The sequence below is a fragment of the Merops nubicus genome, unplaced genomic scaffold (assembly GCF_000691845.1).
Source record: "Merops nubicus isolate BGI_N331 unplaced genomic scaffold, ASM69184v1 scaffold36528, whole genome shotgun sequence".
Lineage (NCBI taxonomy): Eukaryota > Metazoa > Chordata > Aves > Coraciiformes > Meropidae > Merops > Merops nubicus.
In genome coordinates, this window is record NW_008625724.1 from 4,790 (window position 1) to 29,896 (window position 25,107).

Genomic DNA, 25,107 nt, shown 5'->3' on the forward strand with positions numbered 1-25,107 from the left:
CAGCCCGCCAACAGCTGCCCGGCCACAGCACGCCCGGTCTGTCCCGCTGCCTCCAAGGGGCTGAGCTCGTTCTGGGGATGTTTATGGACCGCTGGCAACAGCTCAGGCAACCCACGATAAAGACACTGGCTGAGAGACCCTCGAGTGACCAGAGCCACGTCTGAACAACGCGGCTTGACTGCTCCAGACTCTGGAACTGAGGCCCTGCATCACGATGCCCATTGAGCACCAACCTCTCTCCTGCAGAACGATACAAACACGCTCTGCACTGCTCTGAATTAATCTGATTTGCTCTGTATTATTCCTAGTGCTACCCATTCTTTCTAGCTGTGCCCTGGCCTTGAGACACATTCTAGGGAGAACAGCTGCCAGTTTCAAATCTGGCCTAAAACTGGGCCTAAAACACTGCTTTATACAGGAAAACAGCTCCACTGAAACCACAGTCCTGCATCATGATGGGACTCTACTCTGAATTCAGTTACAAGGGTCTCCTTTTGGGCAAAGTCCACATTTGCTCGTATTAGAAGAGCTGACTAGCTTAAAAAAAGTCAAGCTACTCTAATCTAAACATTAATGTCAAACCACACTCCCAAAAAGCAAATAGAAACAAAAAATACTCCAGAGCAGCAACACTAGAGCAGGAGGAGTTCCGCCCCGCGCCCGGCGCAGCGGTCCCCCGAGCCACGCCTGCAACCCCGGCAGCTCCCCACTGCCTCCTCCCCCCAGCACGCCCCAGGAGAACCCAGCCTGCTGCAAGAATGTACGCCTCCTGAAAGCACACAGAACACATCTTCCTCCTCTGGGACCAACAGGCAGAGCTCATGGAACAGCCTGTGCTTTTTCCCCACACAAGTGAAATACCTCCTCCTTTCCAGGAAGGCTGAACCACCCACACCTTCTGAATTCCTGATAGGTGACTCTGTTCCCACTGCCAGAAAACCCAACCTGCTTCTCCCAGGACAGCTGTGTTTGACCCCCCTCCCTCCTCCTAAAGAGGGAACACCTCCCATTGGAAATATCCTGACTTTGTGTTCCAAAGCAAAAGGAATGTTAACAGTACGTTCTTTTTAGCAAATGCAGGTGCCTTCCTCTCCACTGTGATAATGAAAATCCAACAAATCCAAAATAATTTCAGCAGGTTACTCACAGTCTGAAGCATTGCCTTAAGTTGTTTTTTAGCCTCTAAGCTTGAACTGATTTTCTCTCAGAAAATGCACACTAAAGTTTTACAAGTAAGGAAACACACATTTAGGGAAAACACAACTCCACTAAGAGCTTCAGTCCTGCAGCTCCCAAGAAGTGTCCTGCTCTGTCTGCATGGCCCCAGTGCTCCCTGCTGCTGCCCAGCTGGGTTTCTGTTTGCCCTGTCAGTGACATGCAGCTTCCCTTGACACATCTCCAGGCAATTTAATTCATTGTGGCAATGTGAAAAGCTAGTGCTTGGCTGAGCTGCAGCCTCCAGCTCACACCTGTCTCACGTGCTCCGTGAGCGGTATCTGTAAGTGCTGGTCGTGGTTATGAACACAAGACAGGTACCTCCAGAAAAACAGGCTTCCTTATCTTAGCCCATCCCTCTGGGTGAAGAGGAAAACACAGTGCCTGCCAGGGAGAAATGCTTTCGGAACCATTTCTCTGCTATTGTTCAGGGCCACTTGGCACTGCAGGCCAGAGGTGCAGGACCTCTGAACTAGTTCACAAGCCATTGCAGACCAAGCCTCCCCACTGTGAGTCAGAGCTGCTGCCCCCCTGCTGCTGCCCCTCTGCTGCTGGCAGCACCCGGGTGGGTCTGTGGAGCCCCCTCACACCGGTGCTGTGGCACCCTGCAGTGACAGCAGAAGGAAACACCAGGCACTCAGCAAGACGTTCTCAAGTGACTGGTATGAAGATTTCTGGGCTGGTTGCCAGGAAAATGAGAAGCACCATCCAGCAGCCATTTCCAGCAGTGCCCCCCCAGCTCCCTCGGCACAAGATGGCCACAGCTCTGACTCCCCGTGAGCAGCTCTGCTCCCCCCAGAGACCAGCACGGGGGGACACGCCAGCCTGCACCCCACAGCCTGCCCGCAGAGAGGGCAGGAGGACAAAGGTTTCCTTCCCCAGAAGCAGGGGGAAAGTACAAAAAGGCTGATTTTCTTCCTCCCCCTGTTTTTTTTTAAAGGCACTGGCTTCTTTTTCACTTGCAGAACTACTTTTAAAACCAGCTCACAACCTTTCCTCCCCATGTGAGCCAGGCAGAATGCTCCTTGTGAACTTCATGGGACCTCACTTTGTTTCCCTGACCTAGCAGGAAAGAAACGACCTTAAGAGATGGCAGCAACCTCTCCTACACTTGAGGCTGAAGAGGACCCTAGACAGCAAAGCCCATTCCCACACTGCTCCTTTGATTCCACCAGTGCACTAACCAAAGAATCTGAAGTGGAACAATGAGCACTCTTTAATACAGATTAGAGAAAGCTCTTGAATACTTTCCATACTTGGGTGCAGAGGCAGTAACGGTGCTGCTCTCCAGTGAGTAATTCCTTCTTGTTTCCTGGCTGCCTGCATAGGCAGGGGCGTAACAATCACGGGAAAAGGGCTACAGAAGCATCTGCCAATAAGCAGGACCAGTGAGAAACCGCTGCCACTCTGCAGCACCCCAAAGGACAAAGCTGCCCCTGTCCAGTGCAAGGTCTTGCAAAGACAGGCAAGACCACGAGAAGGGAAGCGCCGTCAGTAGCTACTGCACACCAAGGAAAACAAACATTAGAACCAGGCCAAAGACCAAAAGATGGAACACTGAATTCTTGCTGAAAGCCCCAGGCTCGCTCCCCCATCGAGCTCAGCCTTCCCATCTCACTGTCCACAAAGCTGCAGTCTTGTTTATTTTTAAGCAGAGATCAGTTACTCTCCATAATTTCTAAGCAATGTTTATCATACAATGAGGAAAGAGCCTGAAATCTCTGATCCCTTCAAAGGCTTTCTGCTGTCACAGCACATCTGCTGTAGGACAGAATTTCAGGTAGATTTGTGGTGCTCCAGCACTTCTGAACACTGCTGATCTACATTATCCAGTACCCCAATTTACAGCCTTAGCTTTCCTTTGTAAGGGTCAATACAATTTTCTAGAAGACAGTATTTCTGCACAGCCCAGGGGACACCGATTTTCTTGCTGTGAAGAGCTTTGAAGTTTCTGCATGTTCCAGTAACTCACCAGTGCAAGCGAAGAGCATGGAGAAAAGCAGACAGCCCCTCCATGACCAGCAGAATTGCTACTGTCAGGGTAGCAAAAGCAGCAAATACGAAGAAGAGGCCGAAGGCTCCACCCAGACTCCTCACACAGAGGCCAACGTGGATCACCATGGTCCAGAGCACCTCTGAGAGCTCTGCCAGGAGAAAAGGAAGAAGGGGGCTCATTTCAGAGCATCAGCAAAAATGGAGGGTTGTTACAGTTTACCTATAAAGCAAAAACTGAAGTCAAGCACACTCACATTACAATGAGGGGGGAAACTTGAGAGGGGCGACAGCTTTTGCAGCCAACTATGTCATGGCACTGCCTCCAGCTGTGGCACACAGCGTGGGCACAGTCCTTCTGCTGTGGCTCTCTCTCATTCAGTGTTTTCAGCCCCATCGCTCAGAGCAGAGCCCTGTGCTGGTGTTCAGAATTACTCACTCCCACCTAATGCACACAGAACTCTGTCCTTTGCAGCAGCACTTGGCAGCTGAGCTCCAGGAGGCTGCTCACCCGCCCCGCCTCCCGTCCCGTTCCGCGGGGGCACTCACGGGCGTGTGCCAGGCTGAGCGCCCAGAGCCGCAGGTAGGAGGCGGTGTTGGAGATGCAGCCCAGGCAGTACTCGATGGTGTGGATGGCCTGGTACACCACGGTGTCACCGAAGTCAAACTGCAAGGAGAGCAGAGGCCGTGAGCCGCCGCGCGCTCCCCGGTGCCCTCGCCAGCCGGCGTGCCCGGCCTCAGGCACTGACACCGTCTGCTCCTGGCACGTGGGCTTCACAAGTGAAAAATGAACTCGTTTGTCTCACCACAGTTTGCAAAAAGACAGTTTACTGCTGTGGCTTGACTAGTTTTTCATATTCTAGCATATGACAGTAAGAAACTCCAAATTCAGCCACGGACTTTGCCAGGAAAAGACCGTTCAGCAAGGAGACAGCGTTCATATGGATTCACCAGTGACCTGTAGGTACTGCTACACAAAGGGAGGCAGAATTCCCAGCTGATACTGCACAGGAACCTTTGCTACGGGATCAACAAGAGCGTTTTGCAAGATACGAACTTGCCCTTTTTGAAAGCAAAAATAATGCATAAAGCAATCTTGGAAAAGTCACATCTGTGCACCATTCATTGGCAAAGCCTCTGTGTCTTCTGAAAGAATAAAAAAAGAACTTATAAGGAAGTCTGCCATGTAGGACAGCTTCTTATTTTGCAGCTTGGGAATGCACTCTCTGCACTTTGGATTTCATCCACGCTTCAGAAACTGCTCATATTTAAGTTAAGTAAACACAATGTTTTAAATACATCAAGTGACTAATGCTCTAAGCATGCTCTGAAAGCTATTTATATTCTTATTTCTCCCCTAGTATGTCCAGGGAAATAAATATTTCCAACAATTAAGTTATATTGGCTGTCAAAAGCCTAATTCTTTCACCGTGAACTGCAAAGTTCTTTTGCAAAGCCTGGTCCAGGGAACAGCCCCAGCCCCAGCACACACGTCAGTGCCCAGTGAGCAGAGTGTGGTAAGTACTCAAACAATGACAATTTACAGCCATCTGCAACTGCTGGGGAGAGTTACCACTATGCCAGGGAGTGGGAGAGTCAGCAGGATTTGCTAGGGCACAGTATTTGCAGTTTTACCCATTTTTCACAGGTTTAGTGATATACACAATTAACAGGGACATTGCTAATTACCAGCACGCTGCTTCCGTGCCCCCATCTACTCTCAACTGGGCCTCTATGTAACAGAACTCTGAGCAAAACCAAGTTCAGCACAACTTACAACAGCATCACTGCTGTGAAGCTGCTAATTTTGTGGCATTTGTATTTTTGTAATAAAATTGGTTACCCGATTGCACTGAAACCTACAATCAATCCTACACGAGTATTCAAAAAAACCCATTTCTTTAATACTCATGCTTGTTACACGTGTTTACAAATAAGCAGTTTCTCAGAACAGAGCTTCCCTTTTTCAGAGAGATACTGGTTAGCTCACACTGGTTGAATTGTACAAAACTGGACTGTTTTTGGTGACAGGCAACAGCCAGTATCATCTTTAAAAATGGCAGATAGTTTGGGGAAAAATATCTTTAAACAGTTTGCTACAGTGTACCATTACCAGAGACACAACATAAGGCAAATGAGACTTCTTCAGAAGTTTTAAAGCAAAAATTTTTCAGTTTCAGACTTTCAGCTTAACAGGTCAACTAAGAAAGGTCTGCAGACAGGGGATAAGACAAACAAGGTGCACAGATTAATTAATTAAAGGTCTGTTAATGGGCATGTACGTATGGAGAATTAAAAATGGCCTGTAACATGTAAATAGCTAGATCTTTTGGAAAATAAGATGTTGTGAGATGTTTAATTCAGCACGTGTTTGACACCGATGGGAAGTGGTGCAGGTACACACGAACGCGAAGCTGGCTGAACTCTTACCACCTCATCCTCTGTAGGCTTGAAAACATAAGGTTACATTTAGTGCAGTGTCTCAATCACAACATTAATCATGAACACGTTCAACAACTCCCTTCTAAACACGACACAGTAACGCAGGAACACGTCACATGCACTACAAAGGCAAGATACTGCTGGAGAACTGTTAAAAAGGCATCGCAATACTCCCAAGCTACGTAAGATCAACTCCTTTTCTTCTCTACCAGAGGTGAGGCAAAGCAATTACTATTACTCCAAAAAGTTAAAAGGAATATAGAAATAAGTCTGTGCTGCTGTGGAACACAGCCCCTGGATTTTGGCTGACCCTTGGAGAAGCAGGTAGCACAGATGCACTTCAGCCAGAGCATAAGCTGCATGTGCCACTGCAGAGTTCTGTGCAACGGGGACAAAGAGAGACATTTCCTTCTGCACACAAATGATACTGCTTGTTCTGGAGTCCTGGGAACAGCCACGAGATAGTCTGGGTCAAAACTGCCATGGAAACACTTCACTGAAAATACTGCTCTGTAGTTTCACACAGCTTGGGAATCAGTAGGCACTGGTGTGTGCTGCCCCACACGCACTGCCCGGGGAGGGGGTCAGGGCTTACCTCCTCCCCCTCCTCGGAATGCGTAGATAGCTGGTCGTGTTGGATGATCTCAGCATCCTCCTCCGTTGGTCCGTTGCCCACCCGGATCCCACCAAAGTTTTGTGTTCCCTAACACATGCAGAGAAAGAAAGAGCAGAGCAGTGTTTGTGTGTTACTGCAAACGTGCACGTTTCTTACGACTCCGTCTGCAGCAGCAGCTCACAGAAGAAAGCAAAACATTAAGTATGAAGGCCCAGGTTGAGCCAGCTGCACAATTCTGTTTCCCAGCTTGGATGGGAAAGATGCAGATTCCTGCTTGGGCTGGGGAAAAAACCAGTCTGTCTGAATGAACATTTGAGACATTTCTACAAAGTGACAGCAATCCTAAGTAAAAAAAGGCACATCTCTCAACCCCAATAACAGGCACATCTCTCAGGAGGACATTTGCTGGCACTGATGTGCAACAGACCGACAGGTTGCCCGGAGGCGCTGGACAAGCACTGAAGCACCACTGCCCTGGTAAAGGGACAGTGGCACAGTGGCACCCACGGCAGGACAGACTGACACACACACGTGCCACACGTGCTCCCCACCAGGCTCAGGCACACGGACACGGCGCTGGGGAAAGCAGACTCTCCCTTACTTGGAAATTGGACGTTGTGCAAACAGTCCCTTTTATAGACATTCGTTCTGACATTCAGCATCTGACCCTCAGCTGTAACTCCACTGAGCTCCAAACAGAACAGAACAATCTACCAACTGAGCTGGAACTCTGAAAGCATCAGGAGCAGCTGCAGTCATGGCACTGTTAACAGCTGGCTTGTGGCTGGCTTCCTCCTCCTGTTGTCCTACCTACCCCCAAGAAAGGACACACAGGCCTGCAGATCACCTGAACACGAGCTCTGAGCAGAGCTTGCATGCACAGTGGACAATGGGCTGAGGTGCACAGCACCACCCCTGGGGTTCTGCTCAGCGAGCAGCTCCGGGCGCTGTGCAGCAGGATTGGCACCTCCCTGCATGGCCAGAGAACAGCAGTGACTCATCTGAGGGACTGCAGACTGAGACCTGTGAGTCCGACCCACCTAGAGAGGCCCAAACGGAAGGAATGGGTTGCCCAGGGAGGGGGTTGAGGCCCCATCCCTGGGGGTCTTTCAGGCCAGGCTGGAGGAGGCTCTGGGCAGCCTGATCTAGTGGGAGGTGTCCCTGCTCATGGCAGAGGGGTTGGAACTGGGGGATCCTTGTGGTCCCTTCCAGCCCTGACAGATTCTGATCTGTTTTAGCAGAGGACTTTAGAGCCCTAATGGCTCAATGGTTGGGCTTGATGATCTTGGAGGTCTCTTCCAACATAAAGGATTCTATGATTCTGTGAAAAGCCCTGTGGTCAGCGTTGGCACTGTACGGGGGCATCTGTGGCACCATGTGAACGGGCCAGCTCAGCACAGGGACCTCAGGGGCACGGGCATGGCCACGCAGACCGAGCAGGAAGGAGACCCCGTGGCCTGCAGCACAACGGCTGCTCCACGTCCTGAAATGGATTTGGGCTTAGAAGCTCACTTTTATTTTAGGCTGAACTATAAATTTGCCCAAAATGCCAGATGTTAATTAAACATTTTGTCAGGTTTCCAAAAACAAATTAGTAGATGTTTATGCTCTGAAAATAGAAATAATTCTTCTTAAAAATACATTTATGAGTAAGCTAATGCTGTCATTAGGATTTTCAGCATCTCTGAAACATTACAAGTTGCTGATGACTTGTATCACTACTCTATTTTGTGTTTCTTGCTGGTGTGAATTCACACTTTTGCAGCTTTCCCCTCACACTTGATTTGTATCTGTTCTCTGTAAACTACCCAACCTAAACTGTTTACTTTGTATTTCTAACCACATCTCATACAAAGACCTTCCCCCACAGCTTCTTCTGTTGAGGTGCACTTAATACACTGGGTAGATTATACACAAAAGATCTATTTCTGATGTTTCTGTGAGGCTGTTTAAAATGTCATGACAGAAACATTGGCCAGCAGCTAAGAAATGCCTCAGAGTTCTTTGACGTGTGGAGTGCACAATGTAATTCACATTGTTTGTGAGAGTTACACTTCCTAGTTAGACAGGCAGCAATCACAGCTACAACCAAGTTGAAGTAGCAGGTACTGGGGAAGGGATCAAGTTCTGGGAGCAGCTGCAGTCTTCACCAGGAAGCTTTGGCAGTAAAGAGTTGTGTAGGGGTTTAGATACAATTAAGTGGAAAAAAATGTTGCTGAGAGGCTTATTTGTGCACAACCATTTTACAGTAGCTTAAAGTGTCCAGAAGGGTGCAGGTGTCAACACCCCAGGAACTCTGATCTGAAGTTGCTGGGAGGCCATCACAGACACATGGTGTTTGGGAACACATAATGCAAACAGAAATGCTTCACTGAGAAGAATCCTGATCTGTCTTAAACAAATATGCAAGAAAAGGAAAAAAGGGGAACTTAACCTGGGGGATGTGGTAGGAAGGTATTCCTGTGCTGCTCTGCAGGCTGGATTTCAGCAGCACTCCTGCAAAGAAGTGTCTCTGCATTCTGGGCACACATAACTATAATCCTTCAGCCTGGTGCTTCTTCCAGAATGTATCAATTTTGCTGAACTTTGCTCTTTCCAATAGAAAGTGTTTTTCACCCTAAAGGTGCAGCTGTCATTCACTTATGAAATTCAGATACATTCCATGCTCTCTCGATAATTAGACAGCCAGCCAGCTCCCATCTGCCAGTCCATCAGGTGATTTTTAAATCCACTCACTGTTGCAGCCGCTGCTGCCTCTAGTGCCTGCTCGCTCGGGACTGTGCTGCCCTGGGCCTCCACGGGCTGCCCTTCCTGATAGTGGATGGAAGAGAAGAGAGGGAGGAGAGAGAAACAAAAAGAGAGAGGGAGACGAATGGAGGGGACATGGGAGGATGAAAGATGGTCAGAGAAGGGAGAGGGAGTGTCTTTAACTGAACTAATCGTTGACTCACTTAACATCCTACAAGCTGTCTGCCATACATGCAGGGAGAATTTACAAGTATCCTCAGTGCACGTGTGCCAGGTCCCTGGATTTTATATACAGATACTTTACAGTACAGTTGGAAACCCAGGGAGTAGCCCCAGAAGCCAACCTCTCCTATAACGACTGCATCAGTCTATTTTTTTTTCCTTTTAACTGTTATTTTTTAGCATCCAAACTGCTTTAACAAAGATAGCTGATAAGTCTGCCAGCCAATCAAGCTTATATCTGCTTTGTCTCTCACATGTCTACATTGTCAGCCCAGTGAAGGCCCAGAAGTGCATCCAGCAACCAGTAAGGCAGTGTTTCTACACCAGCTGACAAAGCCCAAGCCAGACACTTCAGTTTTGTCATTACCAAGACAAAGGGTTTTGAAAAGCAGGTCTGATGCTGGATCCAGATCTGAGAAGCAGACAGGTAACGCTTTGTCTCTAGTAAAACCCTCCTGCCTTTATGCCCAGGTCACAAAGCAGTGTGAACCAATGTATCCAAGATCAAGATGGAGAACACAGCTTTTCAACCAGAATAGTTTTCATATATAAAGTATCAGGGAGAGTCACCCACCAAGTGCTTTCTCCATAAATACTGACGGCGAAGGACCAGGGGTTTAGCTACCAGCATCCACGGCACACACAGCAATGCCACCACCACAAGGAAACACTGGAGCCCTTTCTGCAAGAGAAACAGGTCTCGGATGATTTAGTGGCAGTCCAAGCTCAAACACCCCCCCTCCCCCAAGAGCTCTTATGCAGCCCCAACTGACTGAATTCCCAGATGTGGGCGCTTCCCTCTCTCTCCTCTGGGAACTACAAGCTGTGTACTGCCTGTCCCATCTGACTGCACACAGCATGTCATGCTTGCACTGGCTGAGAGGGAAAAATCCAAAAGATTCTGCAGAGAATGAGAATTTGGCAGATATGCTGGGAGGAAAAGGCATTAGTGTCTCAGCTAAGCTGAGGCACCACACTGCAGATTGAGGACAATATTCCTAATCACTTTCCACTGTTAAACTGGATCCAAATGTTCTGGAGCCAGAGCTGAGTTACGCTCAGACCAATAGAAATTCCTGATACAGGGATTATTCCTTTCTTTCTTCAACATTACCTAGTGTCAGGCTTTGGAAATGATGCCACATTTCCTCTGTAACAGAGGAACAATGCTCATGCTTGATTTCACAGTTATTAGAACGCCAACAAAAGAATCTAATATCATGAAGCATCTCTGATCTTATTCTAGCAAGAGCACACACCTGCCCTTTATACAGCATCTTGTTACTGGTATCACTGTAGGAGAACAGAAACATGTTGATAAAGTGTATTAAAAGGCTCGGTGCATCCTTTGAGGTGTGAGCATCATAGGCTGTCCATTTGTAGAAAATGAGAATAACAAGGTATCCAAACAGTGAGGACATGAAAATCATCTCTGGGATAAACCCAAGGTATATGTTCAGTGGCTTCTTAAAATAGCTACAGGGGGAAAAAAAAAAAAAAAAGAGTTAATATTAAGATTGGTTAGCATACATAGGGCAAAAACTTTTCATAAGTATGTGAAGAGCCTCTTTGGCTGTAAGGGCTCAGCATTTCAACAAGAGCTGGGCCTTAAGCACAGTAACACCAGTAACTCCCCAACACGTGTTGATCTACATGTGCAGACAGGAACAACTGCACTGCACCTTCCATCAGACAGCTAAGGTCTGACAGGCATCTTAAACTAATACACACCTTACACCCAAAGATGTACCCCCCACCAAGGGAAAACAGCACAAAGCGCTCACATGTGGTTGAGAAGACTCAAGGTGACACCAAAGAGCATGTGGATAATGCCAAGAATCACAGACATTTTCATCTTAAACGAATTGAGGAAGGCCAGCTTATTGCTGGCAATATTCCAGATCTGTGAAAATAACAGAGTCAGCCAAACATCCAGTAAAAGTAAAACAGAGGAGAACAAGAATGTTCACTTTAAGCTAAACAACATTAACCACCCAGGAAGTATTAGGCTGCAAGAGCAGGTTTTTTAAAGATGTGTTTGTCACACGGATGTCTTTGGGGGAAATGAGCAGACAACCTCTGCTGCTAGAAACTGTCTTACAGCAACCAACCCCACCACTGGAGCAGGAATCAAACCTTGCCTGTTTATATGGTAGGCAAAAGTTGGAAAAAGGGGGCAGAATCCTTGACAGAAACAAAAAATCTTATCCGTTTAAATGTGGATCACAGAGTTGTGATTTCCTGCACTCCTCTTCCACGTGCAGCACATGAGTTCCCCATCGACCGCTCTAAGCAGCGTTACCAGAGTTATTGATGCAGGCAGACACAAAAGGACAAGACTGTGTAGGAACTTACATTTCCAAGACTGAAGGAGAGAAAACTTTGCTGAAGGTAAAAGCTTCATTAAGTGATTTGCCAGTCTAACCACATTTGACTGAAATGCTGCAGGTTAGAAAGGAATCGTCCATGGACCTGAGAACAAGACTCTCTATCCTGATTTTAGCATCTCAATAGGAACTGAATTAATTTTATTGTTCAGGAGTATTTCCAACATTGATAGAGAGTTTGCCAAGGGGATGGCCGAGCTGTGGAAATTTTTCACAGTGAGCTGGATGGGCATTTTTGTTCTGCTGACACAGAGGATGCTCCTAAAGGCCAAAGGAAGGAAGAGCTCTTACCGGGTCAATGCCAAAAGGGTAGGGCCCACCAAACACCCCTGGAATAGCAGGGTTCAGCTGAAGCAGGGGAGTAGTCTCCAACAAGGCATCTCTGTTGGGTGCAAGTAGATTAAACAAACATTAACACAAGCAACACTGTCCTTTTTCTGTAAAAACTAACAACATTCTTCCCTTGTGAGAGCAAGAAACATCTCAAATGGAGATCTTTAAGGTTTCTGTGTGGTCCTAGAGATTTTCATGAGTGGATAATAAACCTGTTTTTTGACCTGTTACTCAGTGTCACAAGGAAGAAAGATGCAGGGGACAGGAGTCTTGCTATGTCTGTGAGAAAGGTGCTAAACTGCATCTGTACAAGTTTTCTGGAAAAAACAAAAAAATCTGGTTTGAAACCTGATAGACATCACATTTACACCCCTCTTCCAATTCTACTTGAGATGGAGTTCAGAAGTTTTTTTCCTAAGTTGGGAGGGCAGTGGGGGAAGATAAGTCACCTGCTTGTCACTGTCACTCTTTATCTAGTTGCCAAGTGTTTACTCACGACCAGTTGCCTTTTGTGAACATGGGCCGGACGCTCCAGGAGGAACCGAACACGTTGAGGGACTTGGAGAAGCAGTCGTTGTAGATGAGGCCAGTGTATGTGGAGAACAGTCCCATGAGCAGGATGATGTACCGACCACTGAAAACCATGTTGAACATCTAGCATAAAAAAAAATCCAAAAAGGAACAAAGAAAGTAAGGGAACAAGGAAGGTCACAGTAAAATCAGTCAGCTGCAGGACAAACATCAGCCATATGGACTAAAAGCCCAGAGCCTCTATTTCCCCACGGCAGGGATTAAGGGTGCAAGAGGCAGCACTGCAGAACAGGCTCTGGATGTGGAGGATAAACGGGCAGCACGACTGTCCGTGGAGGATCTGGGATTAGCTGGAGGATAAACTGCACTCCGTGCACTGATGCAAAGCCCCAGCTGGCAGCATTGGTCTGGAACTCGGCAGCACAGAGCCTGTTCAGCTTCTGCCATGCTCTGCCCTGGCATCTTAACTCTGTTCACCTCCCGTCAGCTGAGGCCCTGAGTGAGCAAAACCCACCCAGATCAGCAAAGAGGAAGAATCCTGGAGGTACGATATACACATACAGAAATTAGGGACTTTGCAGTGACTGAGCCCCTTTATGACCCAACAGAGTTTTGGGCAATTTCTTTACAACAGCTCATCTACTACACTGGATAAACAATTTCCTTCAAACAACTGAAAGGAAGTATTTCCTATAAATATCCAGAGGAAAACCAAAGGAACTCGCAGCTATTACGAGATTATGCTCCTCAGTTTTGGTCTACAGGCTTCCCAGCCAGTCCACATGCTTCACAAATCTCAATGTAAGAAGCAATGGGAGTTGTCAAGGGGGGAAGGATGCGAGCAAACCAAGCTGCAACTCTTAGTTCTCAATGCAAAGCTCAGCACGACCTGTCGCTGTACCTCATTGTCACTCTTCTGTGACAGAATACGACTTTCCCTGAGCACCATCCAGACAGCGATCAGAGTCATCAGGATTCCATGGCCAAAATCCCCAAACATCACAGCAAACAGAAACGGGAAGGTAATGATCGTGTACGGTGCTGCAAGAGAGAAGACGACACTCCAGGTGCTCTGTACTGGAGCAAGCCCAAATTTACTGCTGCACAACTCATGCAATTCAGCAATATAATTCCCCAGCTCCCTCTCTGCTTCTGAAAGGTGGAAAGTAGTCTGCCAGAAATTTTCACACAGGACAGACGACACAGAGAAACACCCTGACTGAAAAATTCAGATAGACGCCTTGGAGTTTCAGAAGTATGAATTTACCTGGATTTATTTCCCGATATGTTCCAATCCCATAAGCATCAACAATGTTTTGAAAGCCACAAGTAAACTTGTTAGTTTTGTTGTACGTTGGTGGGGTCTGATTGGTTTGCATCCTGTTTAAAATAGATGGGACAGTGGATCCGCTGTGCTCCTGATTAAAAATAAAGAAAAGATTAGAACCCCCACCCTCAGGGCACTGGAAGACACACTTTAACACCACTTTCTTATTAGCATTTGGAAACTACAAGCTCATGTTTTTGTAGTGTGCTCGCACGATGAGAAATACACTTGAGCAGCAGAGGAAGGCTGCCAAGTTTCCACTGCCCTCCACTTGGTATCTCAGGAAAAGCACTTGTAGAAAGGATGAATTTTGTCTGATTAGGACAGAGATGAGAACTCATGCAAGAGCTTGTTTGTTTTTTTTTTAAAACAGCAGATGAAAGGACTTGAAGACACCCAAGTCTATTATCTGCCTGAGCAGAGGGCGAGTTTGCCAAGCCCTGGGTAGCTCCTTCCCACTAAACACCCAGCCAGCAGGACTGCAAAGCACAGCCAGGAGAGCTGAACGCACCAGAGGACACAAACCCAGGGAAACGCCTGACTCTGAAGCAGGTTCCTCAGCTCAAAGCTTGACACAACCTGTTTGTTACGAAGTTTATCCGCAAGCCACAATTCCTGCATGTTAAACAAACTGCCCCCTGCGAGGCCCGACTCAAAGGCCCCCAGGGATGGCTCCCGACCCGCAGCTCGGAAAAATCAATGGCTCCACGCTGAGCTGGCTCGCCCGGCAGAGCAGCTACTCACAGTGCCTCTCCTCAGAGCAAACTGGATGGAGTCGAGGTCGGCGACGGGACACCAGACCTCGGCGATGAGGCACTTCTGCGTCACGTCGATGTTGCAGAGGTTCAGGGTGTGGTAGATGGCCTTCATCTTCCTCACCTTGATGAACCAGACGCGGATGTTCTTGGCAGCCGCCTGCAAGACCCTTTGGCGATGATCCTCTGTTTGGTTCAGCACCTTTCACAGAGCAGCAGGATAAAGGCGAGGCAAAGGTCACTGATTAGAACTGGAAGCACGCAGAAGCGCTCCGTGGAATCGGGCTGCCCGCGGCCTGGCCGAGCCTCACCCGCCAGAGGATGGAGGGATGAGCCTCTCCCCATCCCGTGCACAAGCCTGCCACACGCCTGCAGGAGACACTTCAGTCCCCACGTTAATTAGCTCGGCTAAAAGGGTTTAAGGCTTCCTTCCAGGGATACTTTCTGACTATTTTCCTCCTCCAACTCCAAGGCCAGTGGATATTTCAAACAATGAACCATTCAGAGATCACAGAGAACATTTTTTCCTCCACCCAGGTTAAAAGAGCAGAGGAGAGTTCTACAAGTGATGTGCATGCTGCCTTAAGAAAACACACAAAGATTACAATGAAAGACTTTTTCACTGCAGGGAAAAGGAGAAAGTGTTTTCTACTGAGGGTGTTTTCCAGGAACACATCTAACTCATGCCAGTTCAGATTTCCAGACTGGAAAGTCTTAGACTCAAAGGAAAGCAAGGACACAAGGCACATGCAGCTTCAAATCCTACTAGTTAAAGTGCTTCCAAGTTCTTCTCAGCTTTAAAATAGCTAAACAGGTGCACTATGCACATCCCAGCTTGAGGCAGTTTCTGTATCAAATAAGCCATCCAAATTAATCCATTTTTCCTTTTAGTTTCTAAACATTTTCTTAATTTTTTGTCTCAAATCCCTTAAATTTTTCTGCATTGTAACATACTGCCCATCTTCCTTGAAGCAAGCATTGAATATTTCAGAGCTGGCACCCAGTAGATTTGTGTGATTACTTTTTACCAACACTCAGGCTGCTGCTCAAGAGATTAGTTGTAAAGCAGAAGCTCTTCAGGACAGCACAATGTGAAAATATGAAGACAGGCAGAAAAAAGAACAGCTTAGTTAAAGTCAGCACTGTTATATCAGCTTGGAAATAAATGTAAACATTTTCCAAGTCCTTGCAGATGACACAGGCAGTTACAGAAGTGTGCTTTCCGAGTTGGAGAACATGGTATCTCCTCATACCTGCATACTCCTCTCTGCTCCCTGGTACAGAGTTGATGCTGGACTTAAAGTACATAATTAACTGCTCTGCCCTCCAGAAAGAACCCACTCCACCATCCTGAGCCCTGACAGAGAAAACAGCCAAGCAGACAGTCTCCAAACAACTCACTTGCATTGCTGAGCTGCTGGTGTCAAGCTACCTGGAGCTGAAAATGTGGCCACCTAACAGGACTAAAAATTATTCTGGTTTTGGATCTCCAGGATCCAAAGATGTTTTCAGCTATATTATTAAAGAAAAAAGGGCGTTGGCCCCAGTTATTTTACCATCTGAAGATCATCAATTCTGGTATTGACACCAGAAGCCATTTCCTTCCGCTCCTGTGGCGTTTCTGGGCATGGGTAGAGGGAGGCACGGAATCTGAAAGACATGCAAGCCACCTTAGTAACAGAGATGGAAAGAAGATTAATCAGTCAGGGCAATAGATGGCTGAGCCTAAACACAAAAATAAAGCAAGAGGCAGCTTAAGAGAAGTTTCTGGTCAGCAAAGACAGCCAAGCAGAGTTTCAGTCTTTAAAACAGGTGGGTGCAGAAGGTCACATCAGGCTGAAACAGAAGCTGGAGGCTTAAGAAAATGGAGGTGGGAGAAAAATCCTTTGTTCCCTGCACTGCCAGAGTCTCAACGGCAGAGAAATGAAGCTGATCAGCCAGCCAGTTCAGGGTGCTGCTATCACACCAATGCAGCTGCTGCTAGGAGCAGTCACTCTTGGCCTCCCCTGTGAGCATATCACCCACTGACACCCCACTAGGTCTGTCCAAGGGTTCCACACAGGAACTCCCTTGTTTTTAGGCACTCTCTAGCACAATTATTTTGAGTGGTACAGGCCTAGGGGGTGGCTAGGTTGACTGTAAAATGTCTCTTAAGGCACATTTTATTTCCTGTCAAAATGTGTACTTCTAATGTCACTGTGAATTACGGAGTTGAAAAATATCAATATTAAACCATGTCAATGCGTTTCAAATATTTCAGAGAGCTTCCCAGCTCCAAGACTTTCATACCCTTCACATATCTTCTTGACTCTGTTCTTTAGCTGGTCGCCTTGGAAAAAGATGATAAACACAGACTTGTGCACATAATCCCCCTAGAACAGAAGAAAGAGTGCACTGTAATTGCTCAGCAATTTACACAGAATAGAAATAGAAATTACAATAGAAGTTAGCATTATAGCAAATTACAACAGATTTCTGCTTTTCTTTCCCCAGAATCTGTACATGCAGAGCTCATATCTGCAGCGAGTCAAGAATGCACCTTAACAGCACAGAAACAGTCACAAGGAAAGCCATTTCCTTAGCCTCAGCAGAGAACACCCCTACTGTACTTGTGCTTATGGCAGCAAAATGTTCTAGAAAATTTGTTATCTGTTCTGTGTAGTACAATCAACAGGGAAACTTGGGAGGATATCCAAAAGAACAGAGATGCAATGAAACGTTCATCAGCTTGTACTGCAGTCAGCTCACCTACAGGACTGAGCAGAAAGCAAGAGTGAACAAACACCAGCCAAGTGGAGTTTAACAACTCTGACTCCCCAGGGAGGCCAATGGCACATTCCTTGTGCAGCTGTTTTCATGCTGGCAGCCAGGTCCCCTTTCCTGCGTTTGTTGACAAGTTATTGTTCTACCTTACTTAGGAAATTTTAACATGTTTCAACAATAATCACATTAGGTGTAACCTCAATTTAAGGAAGTGTTGCACAGTGAGAACAAAGTCTCTCCTGGCAGACAGATAATTCAACAGTTCAACTACCAGTAATTGGTGGGACAAGAGAATGATTCAGCCCCACATGAGAAACAAAGGGGCAGCAACTGAGTTTCAAGTCCTCCATCTTCACCCCAGTGCAGCCCACATATGGCCTTTCCTTCTACTGGCAAGAGTTCCCAAAGTTTGGGCACCGCCCATTGATTTGAGCAAAAGGGACACTGAATGTAAAACAAACCCCAGTCACAACATTTACTATTTATATCTGTAATAATTCTCAGGTAGGTGTTCACATTATTGATAGCAAATTAAGAAACAAACCAAAAGGTCCAGGTTCAGATTACACAAGCCATAGATGTTATACACGGCTAGGGTCCGAAAGAGCCTCGTTCAAGGATTGAACCTGTTCAGAACTGCACACAGGAGTTGTAGTTTGTGCCAGAGAAGCAATTATGCCCTGCTGTAGTCTGAACCTTGAGTAGTTTTTCCCCCTTTCAATAGCATTCACCATCCATTCTGCTATTTTTGTTTTAAGAAGGAAAACATTTGACAGTAAAGCCTCAGAGGCTGCAAGCAGCTACTGTGGAGGATGCAACACAAACACCTGCGTGGAGCTCACTGAGGGATAAAGGCTTAGATCTATAGATCTTAGATCCTTCTACACATCTGAGACTTTGGCTGCTGCCAACAATAGCTCCTTTTACCGTGACAGGATCCTCCAGAGGGTTTTCAATTTCTGCCTGGCGCAGGAACACGTTCCCCCGGCACACTCGCCACAGCATCCGCTCGAACGTGGGGATCCGCTCCCGGTTGATCACACCAGCCACAAACCTGCCAAGGGGACAGCCCTGGCCTAAGTTCTGCACCTAAAAGAGCACAGCCTACACCCAGAACACTGACGGCAGCAGGAGCTCAGCGCCAGATTGAAAGCTACAAACCCCTTGCTTTAAAACTCTTTACGCAAAACAAAGTCCTCTAAACACACAGAGGTAAGACCTAAACTAACCCAGCTGCACTGCAGCACAAGCCACAGCTTTTAACAGTGAAACTGGCTATTAAAAAAAAAAATCACTGGTCAAAGGAGAAACAAATGTATTCAGACAGTTTCTATGGCTGCTAGTCTTCATTTTAATAGGCTCATGGCACACAACGTGGCAAGAATCACAGCTACCATGGGCTAGGTTGTCAGCATGTGCTTCAGCAGATCTCCCTGGTTCCAACTCCTACAGCCAGATGAAGAATCACACGCATACAAAGACAGCCCAGAAGCAGCTAATGAAGAGGGCACAGAACTACAGTTTTTTCAGAGTATTATGTGCCCACAGTAGTTACTAGTTGCAACATAGCTGTGGGAGCTCAGAACGTCTGCAAAAGGAACCAGAACAGATTTACAAGAAACAAACCAGGACAACTGTTTCGTGGAGAGATTAAGACGTGAAGCACCAACAAAGACTGGGATGTTAGTGCACATAGGGCAGGAACAGAGACCAGGAGCTGGTTTTAGATCAGCCTTCATCCGCTCGGCGCGCCAGCCTGGAACACTCCCCGACTGCGCTCAAAGCACGGTGGGTTCCACAGGCTGCCCACGAGCTGGCACTCCCAAAGCCAGGAAACAAAACCCACAAGCTGCCATTACCCAAGTCGTAGTGGGGCACCTCTTCCCATCTCACTTGGTTCCAGGAGCGAAGAGGATTCCTCCAACAGGTCTGGATCCGCCATCTGCTGATGATGCAATTCAGCCTGAATTCACAAATCAATTAATATCTAATGAAAATAGTTAGTGGCATGCAGGGAACGAGGAACCAGGAGACAGTTTGGGGAGACAAAAAATAAAGAAAGGAAAAAGAAAGAACAAACATAACAGAGCAGAAAGAGGAACTAGATAGAAAAGACAGCAAGAATCACACAAGGAAGGAGAAAAACAAGAGGAGAAGTGGAATGGCTCAGCAAAGCTTCCATACAAGAAGGATCTGAATTTTGCTGCAACAGACCAAAAGGGGCTGTGGGATATATAAGTCTGTAGAAAGGCAGAATTCAACAAGAATTTATCAAGTGTTAAATACAAGTGATGTTCCCAAGAACCATTTTTAATGGCACAAACCAGTGACACTCTTTATTCTCATCTTTCCTTGGTTCTTACATGGAGAAAAACGTGAAGGTAGAAGCCAGTTCCCTCTCCCACCACTTGTGCATTCATACAGACACAAATGGTGTTCCCAGGAGGTGCCTGGCACATCCTCCTCACAGTAAGGCAGCCTGGGAGTCTTGTTCTATGCAACAGGAGAACGATGCTCAGGCAAGTCTTCCACAGATGGTTTGACTGACCTAGGGCAGCCTGCACCTTCCCAAGGCTGCAACTCTACAACCAGTTATACCAGCAACACCTGCATACTCTGCACCAGTCAGCCTTCTGCCAGACTCCAAAGCAAAGGCAACGCCTCAGTCAATTTGGAATTCAGATGTTTCAGAGTTACATGACAATCACTTGATTGATTCCACATTACTGCCACACCAGCGCAGGCAAAGGCTCCGAGTCAGGAACAAGAACCAGCAGCACTGCGTGCCCATTTTCTTTACAAACTTCTCCCTCCAGGAAAAACACACAATACTTCCAGCTTAAAAACATGCTTATGGATTAAATCTTTTCATTCTTCCAAATATTTATCTTTATTCACTATCTGTATCTTGCCCAGACACATCAGAGGCATCGCTTAGGGCAGTCTGATGCTGCTGCTCGCTTTTCGCCCAGCCAGGCACTAAAACCAGACAGTTTTACACTGTCATTCATGGCAACTAATTTGCAGACTAAAATTCTTGGGAATTCAGCTTGTAAGTGTCAGCAGTTTGAGTCAGGATGGATGTTCAAATCACATCCTCTCGTGCACCGTCTTCACACTTCGTTCAACCCTGTGTCACAATTATTTCTACCTCTGCAGCTTATATAATGAACTGAAAAAAATTACAGTTCCTGAGCACAAACAGGGTCCAAACTCTACCCTCTGTGGTATACAGGAGTCTTCCCCAAAGAACTGTCAAGGGAGCTTGCTAAAATACACCTGAAGGTAGAATTTGACCCTAGAACATGTAAAATGCATGCAACATACAGCACAGCCCTGCAAAAGTGTATAGGAAGTTAGTGACTCAGCCATAGTTTCTCTACTTGTGCAATACTTGCATCATAATTTTAGTGAAAAGCTCTACAACATTTTACTTGCATGTGAAATAGAAGTATTTGCCACATACAAGGGAAGTTTTTGAAAGGTTAGGTCTCAGCTGTTACAAAAGTGAGGAGCCCTTCAATTAGTTTGGAAGAGCCAACAAGAATTTCCGATCCGTTCAGCTTGAAGGCAACATTTGCAACATGGAAAACAATGAGAATTTTGCTGCATAGAGAACACAACTAAAATAAAAAAGTTTGGTACCCCAGAACAAAACATACAGACCAAACATACCAGTGGTATTTGATATCTAGACTTCAGGATGTTGAAAAACAGTAAGTTACAATTTTAAGTGGCTTGTATTGTATTTACCAGTAATCAAGATACTCTCTGGTCTTTTTTTGTGAGGTGCAGCACATTATATCATATGAAACAAAAAAAGGAGAGAAAACTTCAGATATGTCTCCCTTGAGAGAGTCATTCTCACAACTGTTCAATATTAGCCCTGACCCCTTGGGGCCACGTCTCTGTTATTCAGGACACTGTACAAAACACAGACAAGTCCTGCTTACAGAGCCTCAAATTACAAAACAGAGCTCAGGCTAAATTTGGATTGGACTATTCTTACTAAACAAGAACTTTCTTGCACAAGGACGATTTGCGTAACGAACCACTATATTCTTTAAATTCATCTCAGCTGCTTTGATTTGATGATCACACCACAACACCAGTTCTGCTTCCAGAAGGGAACTAAAGCAGTGCTATAAGATTTAACAGAAATAAAAAATTGAGACATCACGTGGAAATGGAAGAGCTACCCAGCTACAGTGCAGGGAAACAAGACTCTAGAAAATTTATTTTGAATAAGAGTTTTCACCAGTAGCAAGTATAGTTATTGGGAAGTATTTTTACTACATCAGGTCATGCAGGATTAGAAAAACTCCAGCATTTGCATGCCAGTAATTAGTATGCAAGCCTTTAATTAGTAAACATTTAAAATTGCTTATTGCTCCCCCAGATCAGCACCTTTAATCTCAACATCTGAAGAAAAAAAGCTCATTTTCCCTTTTCTTGACAACAGTTCTGCTCTGTAACAGCTCTGGATCACTGTGCACCATCACATACAATTCAAGCCCCTTCCAGTTCACAAACAGAACAAAAATCAACCTTCACAAGAACTAAGAGATTCATTTCACCATCCAACTTATTAACCCAGAGCCCCAGTAGAAATGACAGATGCAAAACAAACAGAAAAAGCAGATGGTGAGAAGAGTTGGAGGAAGGAGAGAGAGGGGACTGCATGCCATTAACCATTACTTTTCCAGTCTTCTTTTACGCTCACAGTCTAGGCAAAACTTTCAGAGAAATCTCTCCGGCTCTACTGCTCTTCATAAGCAAAGACAAGAAGACTGAGAAAAGGAGCATAATCATCAACATGACGTGTTGAAACGAGAAGTGGCCACTGGGACTGCAATGGTCACGTGAAGAGCCAATGAGAAAATCTGTCACCCTCCCACCCCAGCGCGAAGCAAAGGCCCAGGATAAAGTAATTTGGAGAGTGTGCCACTTCTCGTGCAACTTACTACTATGAATAACACAATCATAATTACAGGTTATTGAAGTCTCCAAGTGTTGAAGGCACCGTGCAAACGACAGCATGAGGAAAGGCAGCATTCGTCCTGTCAGGACAATTAGACTGCGGGCTAATTAGGGCTCAAAGCCCTGGGCTAGTCAGGACCTCATGCAGCTGTTTGCTGTTTACTGCACAAACTGGAACAATCTTAAATTTTAAACACCAAAGTTTTCTCAAACCTCACTCCTGAGCTGATCCGTTTGCTTTTACATAGAGCAGCACATTTGATTTGTTGTATTTTGTTTTATTATTAGAGAAAACAGTTATCACACAGGAGGAGGAGCAGATCTAAACTCTCCATGGCCAGTTCACTTAAGTCTGACAAGTTCTCTTTTGTGGGTCACCTGATGAAGACTGTTTGGAAAATTTATTTTGATCCTTAAATTTAGCATGATTGTACTGTACGTGAAGGAAGGCTGCAGGCAGCTCTCATCAAGAGGACAGTAATTAACAGTAAGTGCACAGCACTAGCTGTACTCAGAGCAGGGAGGCAGCAGCACCTCAACGTGGCTAAGCAACAGATGGTTCAGGTTAATGCTGTGTGTCCAAGGAGACACTTGGAAGTGAACGTTCAACACTTGAAGACAAGGGGGTTTTGTACTGAAATCAACCCTCTGACCAATCAACTGATCATACCAGCAGCAGTATCTGTGTCAGCAACGACTAAGACTTGTGTTGGCAGGGGAACAACCCTAGTGCCTGAACAGGCAGCAGCATCCAGTGCCAAAAATCAAAACACCAAACCCTTGGATAGACTGCCTGAAGTTTGCAGCTCTCCTTGATCACAGCCTCTGTAAACACCAGGGGCTGTATCCGTTAAGAGCTCTTTGATCAAACCCTCGGGTTAGAGGAAACAGGACATGTACTCAGCAAAGCACGTCCTGACCACTGAGAAAACACACAGGAGCTCTTTGAGAAAACTCCCCAGACTGAGAGAGACTTAAGCTTCACAAAAAAGGATGATGTCTTCTCCCATGCAAGCTTCACATCTGTATGTGGGATGACACTGGAGCTCTTTTCAGGTCCAGGGACAGAGCTGACAGTTTCTGGCCTAGCTGGTATTTGACAAATTGTTGAAGATTTTAAATGGCAGCTTTGCTCTAGAACTTACCTCTGAAAACTTTAGTGTTTGATCAAAGGCTCAAACAAATAACCCTGATGAGTAACCTCCCTGTACCATTTCAAAGGCTGAAGAGAAATGAAGTTTGACTGTAACTCCTTGGTGTACGTGAGGCAGGACTATTTATCTGCACGTGCCCCACTGAAGATCACTCTAGCACCAAATATTTGGTCTGTGGATGTGCTTTAAAAACAACAAGCATCTGAATTATTTTACACAATTTCTAGACAACCCTTTGCTTAACTAAAAGAAACCCAAAGCAACATTGTAAGAGGAAAATCATGGGTAGCTAGGTGTACTGCATGAAAAATGGAAAATAATTTGAGCAGCTTTCTTTAACAAAGCATAAAAGTGACTCTCCTGCTCAAAACAGCAACTAAAAACATATTTGAGAATAAAAATGGTAGTCTGTGGGAGAAGGACAGCTCCCCAGTTGTTAACCCCCCCCGGTATTCTGACCTCATCAAAAAATTGCTGAGTTTTACGCAGGATAAACTTTAATTCCGTCAGCTCCAAGAAGTTTCTCTTCAGAGCTTCCTGGTTTGTGTTGATTTCTTTAAGTTCATTTTCAATCTTCTCAAAGTTTGCCTGGAAGATGTGAAAAGGAGAAGGAAAAAGAAGTTAAAGCAATTCCACAGATAAGTGCTGTTCAGTCTGTTAACTCCAGAAAGTGTGAGAGGTGCTCCACGTCCCCAGGCAGCTGGCACTCAGTCACAGATGCGTCTGTTAGCGACAACCTCTGCCTCCAGATTTGTGATGTTTGCTTCAGGCACCTCGAAACCTTTCACACCCAGCCAGCCTTTTATAGACTGGATTTAGATAGATTTATATAGTGTTCTCCAAATCATTAACAGCCCTCATAAAATTCATGCAGTCCCACCACACACTGTGCAGTCCCAACAGTTTTTGACTGCTGACTTATTTAAATGGGTGAAATTCCTTTTGGGTACTTTCACTTCTCACTGTTGGAGTGGAACAATGCTCACGAATCCAACTCAACCTGACGTGTGCTGGCATTTCAATGACAAGCTGGGGATGGTGGTTAACGCACCTCTGCCACTGAATTCAGCAGGTATCTATCAACAGAGCTCATTTCCCTTGTTTCAGTCTAGAGACAACCACTCACTGAGTCTCAACACCCATCATTACCTCCAAGTCAATCATGTCCCGTGGAAAAGGCACCTCTGGGTTTTCACCGGTGTCCATAATGGGAATATTTGCTTTTTTAATCTCCTTCTCAACAAACCCTGGAGAGACAGCATCGTTATCGTTAACTGAAAGGCCACACCAATGTCAAACTGTCCCCGCAACCTCCGCCCAGCCAGAGCAGGAGCTGTGAGCTCCTTCACCTCCCGGTTCAAGACGCCCCCTCGGGCCGAGTCCCCTCGCACCTGCAGGCCGGTGACTGGCCCATCCCCAGGGAGCAGCGTCACGGCGCCGCTCCCGGCCCTGCCCGGCAGGTCTGACCTGCGCCGAGCTTTTTTCAGTAAAAGCTGCAGAGTTCGAGCGAATCAACCCCCGAGGGAAACGTACGCAGCTTTCTGTCCATCTCCTCGCACCTCCTGACTTCATTAACGAATTTCCTCTGGAACACGTTCACGTCGGGGTTCAGCTGCAGAGGGACACACGTTTCCTCAGCGAC

General features: G+C 46.2%; 1 protein-coding gene across 1 annotated transcript in view; it reads right to left on the bottom strand.

Annotated features, from left to right (window-relative positions):
* Nucleotides 1-25,014, bottom strand: part of ATP6V0A1 (ATPase, H+ transporting, lysosomal V0 subunit a1) — a 27,314-nt gene extending 2,300 nt beyond the window's left edge. Inside the window, exons 1-19 of the mRNA XM_008945786.1 lie at nucleotides 24,999-25,014; nucleotides 24,615-24,712; nucleotides 23,925-24,053; nucleotides 19,191-19,276; nucleotides 18,259-18,385; nucleotides 16,858-16,940; nucleotides 16,125-16,218; nucleotides 14,558-14,770; nucleotides 13,754-13,904; nucleotides 13,388-13,527; nucleotides 12,452-12,609; nucleotides 11,914-12,004; nucleotides 11,020-11,138; nucleotides 10,495-10,711; nucleotides 9,810-9,917; nucleotides 6,245-6,352; nucleotides 5,638-5,655; nucleotides 3,757-3,874; nucleotides 3,188-3,359 (exon numbers count right to left, since the gene is read on the bottom strand). Of these exons, the coding sequence (XP_008944034.1) occupies nucleotides 3,188-3,359; nucleotides 3,757-3,874; nucleotides 5,638-5,655; nucleotides 6,245-6,352; nucleotides 9,810-9,917; nucleotides 10,495-10,711; nucleotides 11,020-11,138; nucleotides 11,914-12,004; nucleotides 12,452-12,609; nucleotides 13,388-13,527; nucleotides 13,754-13,904; nucleotides 14,558-14,770; nucleotides 16,125-16,218; nucleotides 16,858-16,940; nucleotides 18,259-18,385; nucleotides 19,191-19,276; nucleotides 23,925-24,053; nucleotides 24,615-24,712; nucleotides 24,999-25,014 (2,246 nt within the window). The remainder of the gene's footprint in view (nucleotides 1-3,187; nucleotides 3,360-3,756; nucleotides 3,875-5,637; nucleotides 5,656-6,244; nucleotides 6,353-9,809; nucleotides 9,918-10,494; nucleotides 10,712-11,019; nucleotides 11,139-11,913; nucleotides 12,005-12,451; nucleotides 12,610-13,387; nucleotides 13,528-13,753; nucleotides 13,905-14,557; nucleotides 14,771-16,124; nucleotides 16,219-16,857; nucleotides 16,941-18,258; nucleotides 18,386-19,190; nucleotides 19,277-23,924; nucleotides 24,054-24,614; nucleotides 24,713-24,998) is intronic.
* Between the last annotated feature and the right edge of the window lie 93 nt (nucleotides 25,015-25,107).